At 42.5% G+C, this 15,335-nt stretch overlaps 1 protein-coding gene and 1 long non-coding RNA gene across 9 annotated transcripts in view; one reads left to right on the top strand and one right to left on the bottom strand.

The window, feature by feature from the left end:
* PLPPR5 (phospholipid phosphatase related 5) overlaps nucleotides 1–15,335 on the bottom strand; it is a 139,924-nt gene that overhangs the window by 61,638 nt on the left and 62,951 nt on the right. For 7 of the 8 annotated variants that reach the window (XM_030493799.1, XM_030493800.1, XM_030493802.1 and 4 more), the window contains one exon: nucleotides 5,292–5,366. In XM_030493799.1, the coding sequence (XP_030349659.1) occupies nucleotides 5,292–5,360 (69 nt within the window). In that variant the 5' untranslated portion in view covers nucleotides 5,361–5,366. Of the gene's footprint in view, nucleotides 1–5,291; nucleotides 5,367–9,625; nucleotides 9,709–15,335 lie in introns of those variants that run through there. The other variant, XM_030493806.1, reaches the window with a different exon arrangement.
* On the top strand, nucleotides 1,192–12,553 carry LOC115611228. The gene is made up of 3 exons (XR_003992506.1): nucleotides 1,192–1,205; nucleotides 4,965–4,969; nucleotides 12,408–12,553. It is a non-coding gene; the product is annotated as an uncharacterized LOC115611228 (long non-coding RNA).

The following is a 15,335-nucleotide window of genomic DNA, read 5'->3' as shown; positions in this document are numbered from 1 at the left end:
CTGTAGTTGATGAATGTAACTCTCAAGTACATGGAAGTCAATATTCTCACAGGTACATACACTAATGGATCTGCCCACTGCCAGAGTCAGTAATGTTCTGATTCCTGCATTCAAAAAAGGTAAGTTTAGTAATTTCGAAAAGTTCTCTAGAGATTTCATGAGGATATTTATGTGCACAAGTGGAGAAAAAAAGAAAAGTAAAGCAGAAAAACCAGATTAAATAGACCATTTCAATAGTACCATGTAATGCTTTTAGTAGGAGAATGCCTAAGCCTACAATTGCACAACTCCGCAAGATTGCAGAACGTTTGCAGCTGGTGATATTAAATAGTTACAAGATCAGTACAGTTAGGTTTAGGTTAGTTAAGACTAAGTCCAGCAGGCGTTCTTGACAGCGAACTGCCACGTCTAGGGTATCTCAGTCCAAGAGAGATAGCTGAGGTTACCTCGTAGCTGTTTTCAGCACACGTTAGAAAATACTTCACTAAACAACAAATGAGTTAAAACATCTCAGAGAAAGCAGAGATGAATGAGAATTCGGTGTAAGAACGGACAAGGCACGGAAAACAGCTCAGAGGAAAACTGAACAATCCTCTTCCAGAATAATTGGCCTTTGGAATCTAAATACCTGGTCAGTCACAAGAGCTGCATGAGCTCGTACTGCTGGAGAAACTGACTTCCAAAAGATTGCATGGCTTTGAGGACATTAATATTAAAATCTGATACTCATATTAACTTCTTTAATAGAAAAGGTACTAGCAGGAAAACAATACCGAAACAAGTGCAGAATTCAATGTCTGATACAGAAAACCAAGTGTAAATGATGCCTCGAACCAGCAGAGGCTTTTGACAGCAATAGCACGTAACAGATGTTGGCACAGCTCAAGTTCTGCCATGCAGATTCAGGTTTGGAGCTTTCAAAGTCTTACAGAATTCACATGTTTCCGTCCATAGGCAAGCACATGCAAACTCCTGGTTCCATCCTTTAGGATCGACAGATAAAAAGATGTTCATCTCTTTGAGTTAGACAGATTAAAGTACCTGGAGCAGCTTACAGAACACCCAGGCGCATCTTTGTTCTCATTTGTGAATTGAAGAGGACAGAGGTTTTTGCACAGGTTGACAGCAATAGCTTACAAGGCTGTTCTGTAGGGAAAAACTGACATTTGGAAAGGTATAAAGCTCAGTATCACTAGAAGAATGAAGTCTGTGGAGACCCTGGTTTTCTTACTGCTGGAAGTTTCTGAACATTTGATCTGTTCAGAACATTTTTCTCATAAGGTTAGAAATGAGTTAGGAAAAAAACTCCACTAAATATTGAAAGAAAGGCCAAGAGCAGAGAATCTACATCTACTAAATAAATGATCTCGTGGTGTAAGACATCTCATTGTTTAGCAGAGTCGAGTCTATGCTTGGGAGCAAGCTCTAGAAGTGCAGAAAACCTTAGTATGTCTTGTTGCAAGAGAGAAACTACTCTTAGCATTCCCCTAATGTAAATCACTCCAATCTCCACCTTTTCGTCTGCTCCTAACCTGCAGGCTACTAATGATAAAGGCACATTTTGCTGAAGAGGGTGAAATAGAACCTAACATGTATGTAATTATTCATTGTGCCTCTGCAAATAAAGAGCTGGCAGCCCAGTCCTATAAACTCTGTGGATAAGTCAGGTCTCTACAGGCAATTGCCACCAAATGACAATCACCACTGGTACCTCACCATTTCCATTCCCTTTAATCAGCATAGAGGACTTGGTTTTGTGGCTGTGTGGCTGCAGATACCTTATACCTTCTTTTGCTCTCCAGCTACAACCTAAGTGTAAGCACAACTGTTGCTTTATCATGTCTTTTATGTATATGAGTGGACTAATTTCTTCTTCCAGAGATGTAACATACAATGAGACTTTTAAAGGAAAGCTGAGAAAGCTCATGGACCTTTTCATCACCCAGATACTTAACCCAGGTGCTCAAATTTTGCCCACTTCTCTTATCCAGTTGCTTTAACAAAAAGAATTACAGCTGTTACAACATTAGGATCATCTTCTGATCCTGGCGAGCAATGAAAATAACAAGTGATTATAGATAGAATACAGTGCTACTGCAACATGCCCGTTGTCAGGAAGTTCCACCTGAACATGAGGGTGACTGAGCATTGGAAGATGTTGCCCAGGGAGGTTGTAGAGTCTCCTTTCCTGGAGGTATTCGAGAGCTGTGTGGACATAATCCTGAGCAATGTGCTGTAGGTGACCCTGCCTGGGTGGGGAGGTTGGACCTCTGGTGGCCCCTTCCAGTCTCAAGCACTCTGTGGTTCTATCTGTGCATCTTATCAAACGTGCGCATAGAATTGTTATTTTTTACAGCTAATGAGCCAGAAGTTGAATAAGGCTCAGCTCCATCCCTGGCAGTGTTCAAGGCCAGGTTGGACAGAGCTTGGAGCACCCTGCTCTAGTGGAAGGTGTCTCTGCCCATGGCAGGGGTTGGAACTGGATGAGCTTAAGGTCCTTTCCAAAGCAAACCATTCTATGATTCCCCCAGTATTCAGGAACAGGAATCAGGTCTCCTGATCCCCATCTACATCTCTAGTGGCTCTGTGCTGTCTCCATAGTGACTTCCAAGACATAAATTTATACAACAGTATCAAAACACCATCAGAGTTTTGGATCCCCTAATGCCATTAGATGTGACGGTACAGAGGTCATGCATCTTGATGCTGTCTCAGTGTGACACAGCACACGCAAGAAAAGATGGTGGATCTGCAGCAATGTGTGTCACAGTGGATCACAAACATTACTTGAAAGCAGGGAACATGAATTGGCAAGTTACAAAGCTAGCTGAAACAGTGTGACAGAAATAATGCCAGACAATGAAGCACATTTCTATCTGCTTGGAAGCAACTTCCAAAACGTGCTGACAAAACTCCACTGTAGTTTAAAAGGCAAAGAAGAAAGACACCAAGAAGGATAACATTTTCTTCAGGAAAGTGCACGAAAATCATAATGTTTACCATAAATAACTTTTCTTGGGCATGTTTCTATATTCTCCCTCAATTTATGAGGCTCTCCAATGATCAGATACCTCTAAATGTACCACAGGAGGATCTAAGCATCCCATAGTGACCAAAGCGCTGGATTCCCAGGCACAGTGTGAGGTAAGGAGGTGGGTACCAAGACATGGAGAGTCTATGAACTAGATCCGCAGGGGAATCCTAATGCTCCTTAACTTTTACTTCTGAAGTCCAATATTAAGCACCACTGAAACCTGCCAGAAAAACTGCTACCCAACAGATTGCCTAAAATCCAGTATAATAATGCCCAGTTGCCTCTGCAGCAAGGCTCAAGTGGCAAGTCTGTGGTTGAGCAGAAAACTGAATGCAAATCCCCCACTCTCCCTGAGCCTAAGCGATGTGTATCTGAGGATGTTCTACTTCCATCTGCAGTCCACAGAATCCAATTGATACCAGTGTGCACAAGTAAGTCAGGAAAGATTGTACTCAAAATATAACTTAATCTTCTCCCTCAGGCTCACTTATACCAACTCAGCTGGCAACCCTGGAAGAACCATTAGAATTCCTCATTATAATTAGCATGCATTAAAAGATAAGCAAAATGGTGCCTTCCCATAAGAAGACAGGCTGAGAACATTGGGGCTGTTCAGCCTGGAGAAGAGAAGCTGCGTGGAGACCTCAGAGCAGCTTCCAGTGTCTGAAGGGGGCTACAAGGATGCTGGAGAGGGACTCTGCATCAGGGACTGGAGCGATAGGACAAGGGGTGATGGGTTCAAACTGAACCAGGGGAAGTTCAGGTTAGATCTAAGGCAGAAGCTCTTCCCTGTGAGGGTGCTGAGGCGCTGGCACAGGGTGCCCAGAGAAGCTGTGGCTGCCCCATCCCTGGCAGTGTTCAAGGCCAGGTTGGACACAGGGGCTTGGAGCAACCTGCTCTAGTGGAAGGTGTCCCTGCCCGTGGCAGGAGGTTGGAGCTGGATGATCTTAACGTCCTTTCCAACACAAAACCAGTCTGGGATTCTGTGATTTTATATGTGATCCAAATCTTTTGGATGTAGAAATGCCTTAAAAGAAACTAAACCTCTGTCAATATAAATGGGCACAACTACCCTAAACTGAGTTACCAGCGTAAAACTTGCCTTATGAGGAAGCTACGTTCTCCTTCACACCACGATTTTATCAGGTTCCACAAGATATATATTGTTATGAATTATATTATTTGTTACAATACAGTTTAGTCCATTCTCAAGAAGTGAGCTTGCACCTAGCAGGAAATTGAGCATTTCCATTCAGCCATAATGAGGTTAACAGTGAGGATACAGCCACAGCATCCAGGCCCTCCAAAACCCCTACAAGGTGGCAAGTTCTGCTGAGTTCATGATGGGGCTGAAGCGACCCACCTTAAAGTCGTATCAAATACAGCCAAAGAGATTTCTGCTGTGCTGCAGCTCCAGCTCCACTGCAGGCCTGGAGGTGGGGTCAGTTCTGCTGTACTTGGGTCATAACTGGGGTCAGTTCTGCTATGGGCATGATCTACAAGCATCAGAATAAAGAAATGGAATTTTTTTTGGTGCCTCACTAAGAACAGTCTCAAAAATAAAAGCAAAAGAAACACAAACTGCTTTGGGTGGTGCTTAAGTTACTCAATATGTATTATTCCAAAACTCCTCCTGTTCCTGACAGACTGAACGACCTTGAACAACTAAGCAACTTTCTGCTCCTTTGCTCCTTGTCTTTATAATTAAAATCATGATCTTTACTTTCAAGTGAAAGGTGGAGTAAGATTGATGAACAGGAAGAATTCTAGACTGATGGAGTAGTATTATCAAGATTTTATCACCAGTATCTATATGAGTCCAGCTCAGAGATCATAGAATCATAGAATCCCAGCCTGGTTTGGGTTGGAAAGGACCTTGAAGCTCATACAGTTCCAAGCCCCTGCCACGGGCAGGGACACCTTCCACTAGAGCAGGTTGCTCCAAGCCCCTGTGTCCAACCTGGCCTTGAACACTGCCAGGGATGGGGCAGCCACAGCTTCACTCTCCTGGATCCTGGCCCTTGGCCCTTCAGAACATCACATCTACTTACAATGAAATTGCAGGCACAGGGACTCCCTTCATCCCCTCTCATGAAAGAACTGGGGAAATAAAATAGAGTATGGGGACAGCAACGTTCATGAAAGCTGCCATTACATGATTGCCACCGAGCAGAGAGCAGCCCATAGGGAGAGAAAGAGAAACGTGTTGGGAAAATAGAAACCATAACTTCTCAATTTATCTATGGTGTTTTCTTACCTCAACTAACACGAAGCATGGCAATGATGTGTAGCTTCTCCGAGACTGATGCCTGCTCTTTGAAATCATGTTCACCTATCAAAGAAACGAAGTAGATTGTGTCCATTTGTAAGAAGTACAGATTGTTTAAGGCACACTTAAAACACAGATTTGTACCAGAATAAGGAATGGTGAAAATTACAACAGGGAGGAGGACTGGTCACATGCACTCCTTTATTCCATTATGAAAGAGCTTCAAGTTCATTTAGACTTTCTTATTTTGTTAAATTGATTTTTGTTCCAAATAACAGTATCTATACAAAGATTTGTTCTCATCATACCCCTCCATACTTCAACAAAACAAATCCTTGCTCTCTTTTCAGCAGAACTTTTCTAATACTATTGACTTCAAAGAAGCTTTAGTGTGTTCTTACAGCTTATTTTAGAGGGCTTTGCTGAAGGGGCATTAGTGTGTGTTTTGCACTCAGTAAACAGTAGATGTCTGGTTCTGAAGGCTCCAGGGAATATTTACTCTCAGCACCGCAGCTACAACCACTTTCCTAGTCTCTTGCAAGAATATTAAGATCTGTTGTTAAAACTAAGACAAACCAAATAAGCAATAACCACCTAGAAGAAAAACCTGGACTGCTCATCTCTGCCATAGGAAAAGAAGAGCAGGAAACAACACACTGTGGGTGTAATGATGCCATGAATCAGCCCATCACTGCAATTGACTAAAATCTCTAGAGGATTTAACATCTCCAAGAATTAGGAAACTTCTAAATGCTGGGCATCTCCTCAAGATTGCTCTCTTCTTCCTTACAAAAACCCCCAAACCCAAACACTACTGCTTTGCTTATTTCATTTGTAAAGCTCTAGTTTTCAAAGCTTTTCTCTAGGCTCTTGAGAAAAGATTCTGAAACAGTCCTTTAGCCTCTTCTGTTTTTCTCAGCTGTGCCCCTTACTCTTTTTCTCACCATTCCCTCCTTTATGTTCTCTCCTTCTGCTCTTCCTCTGTTCTTCTGCCAGTTTCTCTTTACCCTTTCCACATCCTCCCTTTTCCTCATTCAGCTTCACTCATGTAGCACCTCTCCAACATCCTGCATCTCCTTCTCTGTCTCTTCCATGGCCTCCCAAATCTATCTTTGATTCCCTTTCTTCCTCTAATCTTTAGTAAGCTGCAGCTGACACTTTTCTCTCTCCCTCCTGTGCCCTGCCTGTGCACGTGCACGTTTCATACAGGGCCGGGGGTTGACCAAGCCAGGAGGCAGCACGCTGAAGAGAGGAGAAGAGAAAGCAGATGCTTCCGAGGAATAGCGAACAAACAAACTGCTTCTCTGCTGGGACGCTGCCACTCTGGGCAGTTTTAGTCCCAGCCTTTGGTGCTATGGAGCACAGCAGTGGTTATCTGCATTCGGCTTGTGTTTATCCAAAGCAATGAAGAAGAAAATGCTTCCCAAGCAAGCAGTATGGCATGTTCTTGACACATCTCCCAGACTGTTAAAGGCTGAATTTACTGGTCAAGCAAACAGAAAATGGTGGCTCTGCTGTTGATCAGTTTACGTGTATGCATCCAAACTCAGTTCCTATTCCCTTCAAATCCTCACTCACGCAAGAGTCCCAGAGACTCCTTGACACTCTTACGCAGTTACAGAATAGAACCATGAATATTGCATACAGAGATGTGCCTGCACAGCAACTGCACATTGGGACTATAGGCTCAGTTCATTAAAGAGACACCAACATAGCAGTTCTTTATTATTTATTGAGTCCTAATAGTACTTTGAAGAAAAGAGAACAAGCTCTGAGCATTAAGGACTAATGCATGGCCCCTTTTCAGCTGTTAGCTCAAGAAAGGGCCTAAGACTTGTCTTCTCTAGCATAGTGTCAATGGAGAGACATGGTCTTATTAATCATAGAATCCTACGGGTTAGAAGGGACCTTCAAAGCTCATCATCACCAACCCGCTGCAATGAGCAGGGACATCTTCATCTAGATGAGGTTGCCCAGAACCACATTGCTAAAAGCACTGCAGATGGGTGTCTGCCAATGCTTAAAGCTCTCCATGCACCAAAATGGGGGTGAACTGGACAGCCTGAGGTGTGTCCCAGAATTTCCTTTTCCATAACATGGAGACGGATACTGGTTAGAGCCAGGAACACCCTTTACACAGGGTAAACACATACCATGTGTGAAATTGCCTCTCCAGAGTTTGCTGCTATGAGTTTGGAGGAAGATGTGTGAGCCTGAGTGCAGCATGAAGAAGCCATCTGTGAGGGCATGGCTGAAATGCTACAAGCATCCCTATAAATAGCTGTTGGTAGAGAACTGGTTCTGTTTTAGCAATATGAAGTCTTTTTCTGTAACTAGTTACTAGGCAGCCTATGAAACAGCTCCTCTGGCAGTACCCCACTGTGGGCATGAGCCAGCCTGCACACCCCTCCAGGAGGAGCTTGGGCAACAGCATGTGACTGAGCAGTGGTACCCCCCTGCAGCTCTGAGGGATGGATGGTGATGAGCCACAGCTGGATTTCACACTTGGCAGCTGTGGGGTGAACATCCTCAATGCATACAGCTGTTTGCAAACATGCTCTCAGTGTTTCTGATCCCATTTGCATCAAGATCTGTTCCAGAGAAGAAGTCTCAGCACCTCTCCTCAACGTGAGAGAATTGCATTTATGTTTCTAGGGTGGGTTTTTTAGCTTTTAGTTACTGTGTAATGGGGGAAGGAATTTGGCAGCAAGACCATGGCCAAAACAGCAGAATGTTTTTACATCCTACAGGTGATTTCCAGGCATGCCTACTGGCTCTGGTATCTCAGGTTCACAGTGAGACCTCCCCTTGGGATGAGACATCAGCAACAAGCTTGGGAAACTCTACAAAAGCTTCTAATGTAAACCAAGTAAGATGCCTGGAGTTTAAGCACTTCCAGCGTTACTCAGAAACAGAAGCACTCAGGCTCACAGCTTGAATATGACTTCAAGTGATTTCCTTAATATCGCATTTCTACCAGAGCCACAAAATGAACTCAAATAGCCTTAGTTCTGAAAGGGCACCCCCTGATCTTCTCATTATTTTACTACTTGTATTACCCACGCTTGCCATTTGTTAGATTGTCTTCAGGCATGTCTCTTTGTTGGTGAAAGCCAGTTTGAAGATAATCTGGTGCTGCCCATCTTCCATAGCTTGTTACGCAAGTGCCAAGCAGATCTAAGACAGTTCTGTATCATTACGTCTGTTCCATTACAGGTTTTCCTGTAACTGAGGATTCAGCTAGAAATGCAAATAGCATATTCTATTTCATTTGTCTCTTTCCAGTTATGGGTGAAGTTCACCTACACCAAGGAAAAAGTACTTATCAATAATTCAGGAGATGTAAAGATATGCTCTGAACTAAAAAAACCCTTACTAAAATGCAAATAAAGCTCACTAGAACTATCTGTAGCACTTAGACTCCCCAGTGTGGTAAAAATGTAGAGGCTTGCCAGAAGGTAAACAGAGAATCTGCCTGGGAAATGTTGAATTTGTCAAGGAAACAGGAAAATAAGGTCACTGTGCTATGAAGAAAACAGATTTTCGTGATAGGAACCCACTTTTATGTGCCAAATCTATGTAGTCTTCATAGAGGTAATGGAGAGTGGAGAAGGTAACATTTTAATGAAGAAAAGAACAATGAAGATACTTTCATCTGAGACACTGACATTCATATAGACCATTTGTATCTATCCTATTTATCATCAGATAGTGAAGATTTCTCCTTTTTTCAACCCATGTTCTAGCTACCTCTCTGCTCCACGCATATGCACAGAGACAGCTGCTTTTTCAACCTCTACTCAGCCTTTCACAGAATCAAGTCTCCGTTCTTCTATCAGAAAGAACATGATCTAAAGCTGACAAAAATCAGCTTCAGCTAATATTTTAACGTCTCTAAGGCTGAGGAAACTCATCACAGAAAAACACTAATAACCTGAACCATATTCATGGTGGAAATACAGAAAAATCTGAAGAAGAACGCAGCTCATTGGGTTTGCCACATTTTCACTCTATTCTTCCTCTTTCTTCAAGGGGATTCCTCTGACATTTTAAGCTTTGGTGCTGCAGTAATTAAAAGTCTCTTTTTCCTGATGCTGATATTAGTGATGATCTTGGGGTGTGAGAAGAGAGAACAGGCAAAGCAAGGGGAAGCTAAACTCTAATTCCATGAACAATAAATGGGTGCTTTGAATAACTGACAGAATAGAGATAAGCCTGATATCTACTATAACCTCAATATCAAGCCAAACTGCAGAATATCAAAGAACTCGTCTTCAGGTAGGAGTGATAAAATAGCAAATTTTGTACACTAAAATCTATCCCTTTTTGGCATAAATTCTAGGAGTTTGCTCTCAGCCAAGTATGTGACATTCTTTCAAATTGCTTTTCTCCTATAAAAATACTGTACAATTAGAAAATAGGCATGATGATCCTTTCAGGCTCCAGATCTGCCGGAGTAAGGAAAGAAATACATGAGAGCCAATTCTCCCAAACAGGAGAGAGAACATCTCTCTTATGTTCATAACAGGGAAAAGGAACAGAAGCAACACGGCTCATAAACATGGTAAAGATGCTGCAGGAGAAATTACTATGTAAGATAACTTGGACACAGATCATACAGATCAAAGTCAACATTTTCATGTATATTCAAAAGCAAAGGGTGAAGTCGGTGAAATCCAAGCTGCAAGAATAGGTTGCCATCAGCTGAGAGACACATGAGAGAAGCACAATTGCAAATCACCCTGATGAGAGCAGGAAAAGGCTTGGCTGCTTTTGCTACCTGAAAATTCAAGAGTGCCACTAACTGGTGAACCTCAGTAATGAACTCAGATGCTCTTTCCCTCTGAAGCCCAGGGCAGTCACTCATCTTGCCACTTCCTCCAAATACCATTTCACCTCACAAGTGTATTAATCCCCAGCCAACAAGTACCTCCTGCACCATCAGTGATCACCAACAGACAGCAACATCTATGTCAAGAGTAAATGCAACATGGAGGAGAATGTTATCAGTGGGTTGGAGGCACCGCAACATCTACCAACATAGTATTTTCCCCAGTGGTTTCCACATATGTTGCACAAATCCTTCTTGTTTCTTCATTCTTTGCTGGCCTTCTGATGGCTGCACATTTGGGATGATATTGAGAGCTAATTTGTGCTCTCCTGTCTTGAAATTACATGTAAACCAGTTGAAATTGTGTAGAGAGACAATCTCATTACCAGGAAAGATGAAAGCTAAGAACCAGAGAAACTATCCCTCTCTTTCTTAGATTACTCATTAACTGAAGATTAACACGAGGAGGGCCTGGAAGCCTGTCAAACACCAGATCAAAAGCTCCCACAGGAACTCAAACAGTAGAAACTGTTATCAGCAAGAAGAGGATGCACTGGATTAAGTTTGCAGCAACGGGATTAAGTTTTGTCCAATAAGCTGCATTATCAGAAGTAACAAGGTCATTTTTATATTAAGAAGATGAGGGAAGAATGAACTTCTTTTGCAAGCAGGCAAATTAATATGGGATTAAGCAGTAAAAGAATTCCATACAATTACTTCATTTGTGAAATCAAAGCAAATTTAATCCTACAGTTCTGTATTTAAAAGAAGTCCCCACTGGAGCGAAGGAGCAAAATCCTGGCCCTGACATGAAATCCCACCCAACAGAGATGTGACGACCTTCTTATGACACTAACAGGAAGCCTTTGCCACTCAGAAAGTACCTACAAAGGCACCTTCCCACAGCCAGGCAGCTGATTGGGGAATCTCTGCAGAGATACTCACTGAAATGGCTACTATAGTAAATAATTCCCATATGGATCTTGGAACAGCTTATTGTCTTCTATCACTCTCTACAACTGCCTGACAGGAGGATGGAGCCAGGAGGGGGCTGGTCTCTGCTCCCAAGGAACAAAGGACGGGACAAGAGGAAACGGCCTCAAGCTGCACCAGGGGAGGTTTAGACGGAGATGGGGAACAATTCCTTCCCCAAAGGGTGCTCAGGCATTGGAACAGGCTGCCCAGGGCAGTGCTGGAGTCACCGTCCCTGCAAGTGCTCACACACCGTGTAGCCGAGGCCTCAGTGCCATGGGTTAGTGGTGGCCTTGGCAGGGCTGGGGAACAGTTGGACTGGATGAGCTTAAAGGTCTTTTCCAACCCCTGCTGATTCCATTCCATGATTCCATGATTTTTGATAGCAAGAGAGCCTTACTCTTCCCATGTAGTCTAAACTTCGACTAGGAAAAGATTGTTTCATGTACAGCAATTAAAACTATGCAGCCATCTTCTCATAAACAAAAGGTAACACACTGGTGGTGCCATGAAATATTAACTGAGAATTATTAGAAAGAGGCTTTTCTCAGCATGTCTTTCATAGAAAAAGGAAGCCATCCAGTCTAAATAGGTTAGCATTGCTTTTTCCTGGAGCGCACGAACTTTGTTTTTCAACCACTTCTATGAATGAGCAGAGAGGTAGCTAGAACATAGGTTGAAAAAAGGAGAAATCTTCACTATCTGATAATAAATAGGACAGATACAAATGGTTCACAGAATCAACACCCAACCTGGTTGATTCTGTGATTGGTTTAGAGTCAAACTATTCAAATACATGTAATGTTCTAAACAGCTGGTTTTAGTCTGCAGTCAGGAATAGACGCACCAGGCAAGACAAAATCAGCTGCATCTCTCTGTGTATTATCAATGGCCAGTGAGGTATGAATGACACAGGCGAAGCGATGGGGTAGCAATATTGGGTATGTTTTAAACCCAGTGTAATCAAGTGCTGAGTCCTTATAGTTCTGAATAAATAACTCACGAATAAAACATAATTATGTGACTTTAAACTTTCTTGATGACACTACAATGCTTCTGCCAAAAGTCTCTCACAGTCAAGGGTGCTACTAGGGCTGTGGAGGCCAGGGGGAGCAAGTCAAGCTTGTGTGATGTATCCATGATCGGACCTATAGATGAGAAGCATCTTTTGTCCCACTTTTCACTGCCCCACTCAATGCTCAGTTGAGTTGCAGGAGCTGGGCCTATTTAGTCTGGAGAAGAGCAGACTAAGAGGGGATCTCATCAACGCAGATCAGTATCTCAAAGGTGGGTGCCAGGAGGATGGTGCCAGGCTCTTTCCAGTGGTGCCCAGTGACAGGACGAGGAGCAAAGGCCATAAACTAACACACAACAAGTGTCACCTCAACATGAGGAAGAACTTCTTTACGTGAGGGTGTCAGAGCCCTGGCACAGGCTGCCCAGGGGGGTTGTGGAGTCTCCCTCTCTGGAGACATCCCAAACCCGCCTGGACACGTTCCTGTGTGCCCTGCTCTGGGTGGCCCTGCCTTGGCAGGGGTTGGACTGGGTGATCTCCAGAGGGCCCTGCCAACATTAATGGTTCTGTGAGTCTCTGATCTGGAATCGGATCTGAAACAGCAGCTGATAAAACTTATCCAGCTGATTAATGTACTTTGTGTGTCTCACAGCATTAACAGCATTTATTAGAACAAAATAATAAGGGAGTAAGTGGGGTCATATTCCTCTGATTTATTCAGTATTAACATTTCTTTCCTGATTTTTTATTTCTCATTATTGCCAAATCTCCAAATTTTGAGTGGTGCTGATTAAGTTTGATAGATGTAAATATCATCCATTACTGGTTCTGTTAAAGACCAATTCCAGCTTGTGTTTAAAGTTAAAAACTCAACCTGTGAAATTTGCTATTTCTAAATATTTTTTTGACAGAAAAAAAAGAAATGAGCAGTGCTGATGTTCACCAAAAGTATACACAGAGAAGCAACAGAAGTCACTGCAGGCACATGTATATCAAAGCTAGTTTGTACTTAATAGCTGCATTTCAAGTTGTCTTGAACTGCTGATCTGCAGGATTCCTGATGCTGCAGCTGGGCTGAACACACTGGAAAGGTTTTATTCCCTGCCTTTAGCTGCTGCTTTTCTTTCATAGGTTAAGGACTTTCCTCATGTGGCTCTCTGAGCAAATTCTCTATTGCCAAAAAGATGTGATGGATCTTTTCCCAGATGGGAGCAGATCTGATTCTTTTCTCAAAACCAGAGGTCACCATGTCACCGCTGTGAGAGCCCCCACGACACGGCAACAATCTGCTTATCAATGATTTCTCATTTAGTCCAATGTGATGGAAGCTGGCATGGATACATCTCTATATGCTGCTGCTTCAGATTCTACGTATTTGTCCTATTTCCTTCTGGCCAAATAAACTCAGCTCATTTCAGTTCATGTAAGACTAAAACCTGGCATTATTTCTGTTGAGATCAAATTCACTGACAGTTCTCAGCTTCTGCTAAGACCTAATTTATGCCTAATAATAACTGTAAAAAGCCACAATTAAACTTCAAAGAACTTCGGCATGATAATCATCTTTCTACTTCATTAAACCAGTAATGACTTCACATTTTCCCGCAGAATTGTAAAGTTCTCCATTAGGTGATGTATGGGGGTTTTTTTCTTCTTTACCTCTATTCACTAAAAATAATCACAGTAAATATCTTGGAGGAAAAAAACAAAAGAAGGGTTTTTTCCCCAGGGGCTATATTAAAGTACAACCCACTGGTGAAGGTATAGGAGTTGAGTGGTTGTGTTCTGCCCACACTGGCCACCTGAGTACAGCTGCTGAGTCCTACAGACTCCTCAAATACATGTACAGATTTCAAAATCCAAGTAAAATAGGACTTCCAGGTTGTGTTTGCATCTTCTGGTGATAAATTACATCCTTCTTATTCAGGCAACTGGGATACCTCACAAAGGGTGGGTGTGAGCTGCAGGGTTTGCTATCTACTAAATCCCAATATGTTCACAGGAGTATATAGCCATACTATAACTGAAGGCCAAGTAAACAGAAAATATAACCTCAGTATGTGTATGTGAGGTTCATCACAAACAGTTTGTGCTGCGGATCTACCCATGAAGGATTCATTTTCTAAATATGTCATTGCAGCCAGTGATTCAGAAGTAGAACACTTCCATCTGGCAACAGATGGTCAAGATGCATCTTATTTGTAGGAGAGTCTTCTGCTAAAGAACTAGTTCTCTCCACAATCTGTATAATCAGATAAGCAGCTTCTTTCTAGTATTACTGACATGAGAAACCACACCAGCACCTTATCTCACAAGATCCATCAACCTATATACAGCAACATCCCTGCTTCAGTATTAGGCATCCTTCTATGTGTCATAGCCACTTCTGCATTTCACTCCTCGTTTGTAGTGCATGTTACACATGTAGCACCCATGTAGTTTCCTTAACATGCTAGTTGGTGCTCTGAACCTATGTAGCATTCAATCCTATGTTGTGATGAGCTTATCAGTAGCTTATCAGTTCTTATTGACTGAGGGGCCCTTGTAGCTTCCTAGTAGTGTTTGCCAAGGGTTTGCAAAGCTGCCCCTCAGACTGAACCTACTGAATTGCTTTTAATCACTCATGCACAGGGCGGCAGTGTCTGTGGGAGTAACAGATGGCTGCTAACAAAGTTGGTTTATCCTACTTCCTCCCTCACCATTCCAAATATGTACAGCCCATTGCTGGCTTTCTTCTCTGAAGGTTTTTGGGAAGAATATTCCAGAGCTCAGCACACCCTAACGAACCATTCAAGATTTACTCTTTGTCAAAATCCAACAGATTCCGTTTCACAATAACTAGAAAAGCAGAAAACAAAAAAGGGTGACTTTCCCTAAATGAGTTGTTCCTTAGGAGTTGTTCACTCAGCTCTACAGAAAAGGGCTCTAACATCAGCTCTATTGGAGAGTTATGAGTCATCAGATGAGAAAATTCAGCTCTCCCATTTTTATGTGATCTGGTAAACAAGAAAAGCTCTGCAGAATTAATTCAGTGCTGGCTTTGGTCACAGCATCTGAAGCGACTGTTGCCATGGGTACATAGAATCAAGTTTTTAAAGGGGATTTAAGGACATGATAGAGGAGAAAAGGCAGCATGGAAGATTCAAGAATTGTAGATCTCTGAAGAAAATGAGGATCTGAAACACAGAGAACCAGGAAAGAAAAGAAACTATTC

This window comes from Strigops habroptila, chromosome 8 (genome assembly GCF_004027225.2).
Source record: "Strigops habroptila isolate Jane chromosome 8, bStrHab1.2.pri, whole genome shotgun sequence".
Classification (NCBI taxonomy): domain Eukaryota; kingdom Metazoa; phylum Chordata; class Aves; order Psittaciformes; family Psittacidae; genus Strigops; species Strigops habroptila.
The sequence above is the reverse complement of the archived record's forward strand: the minus strand, read 5'-3'. Positions and strand labels throughout refer to the sequence as shown.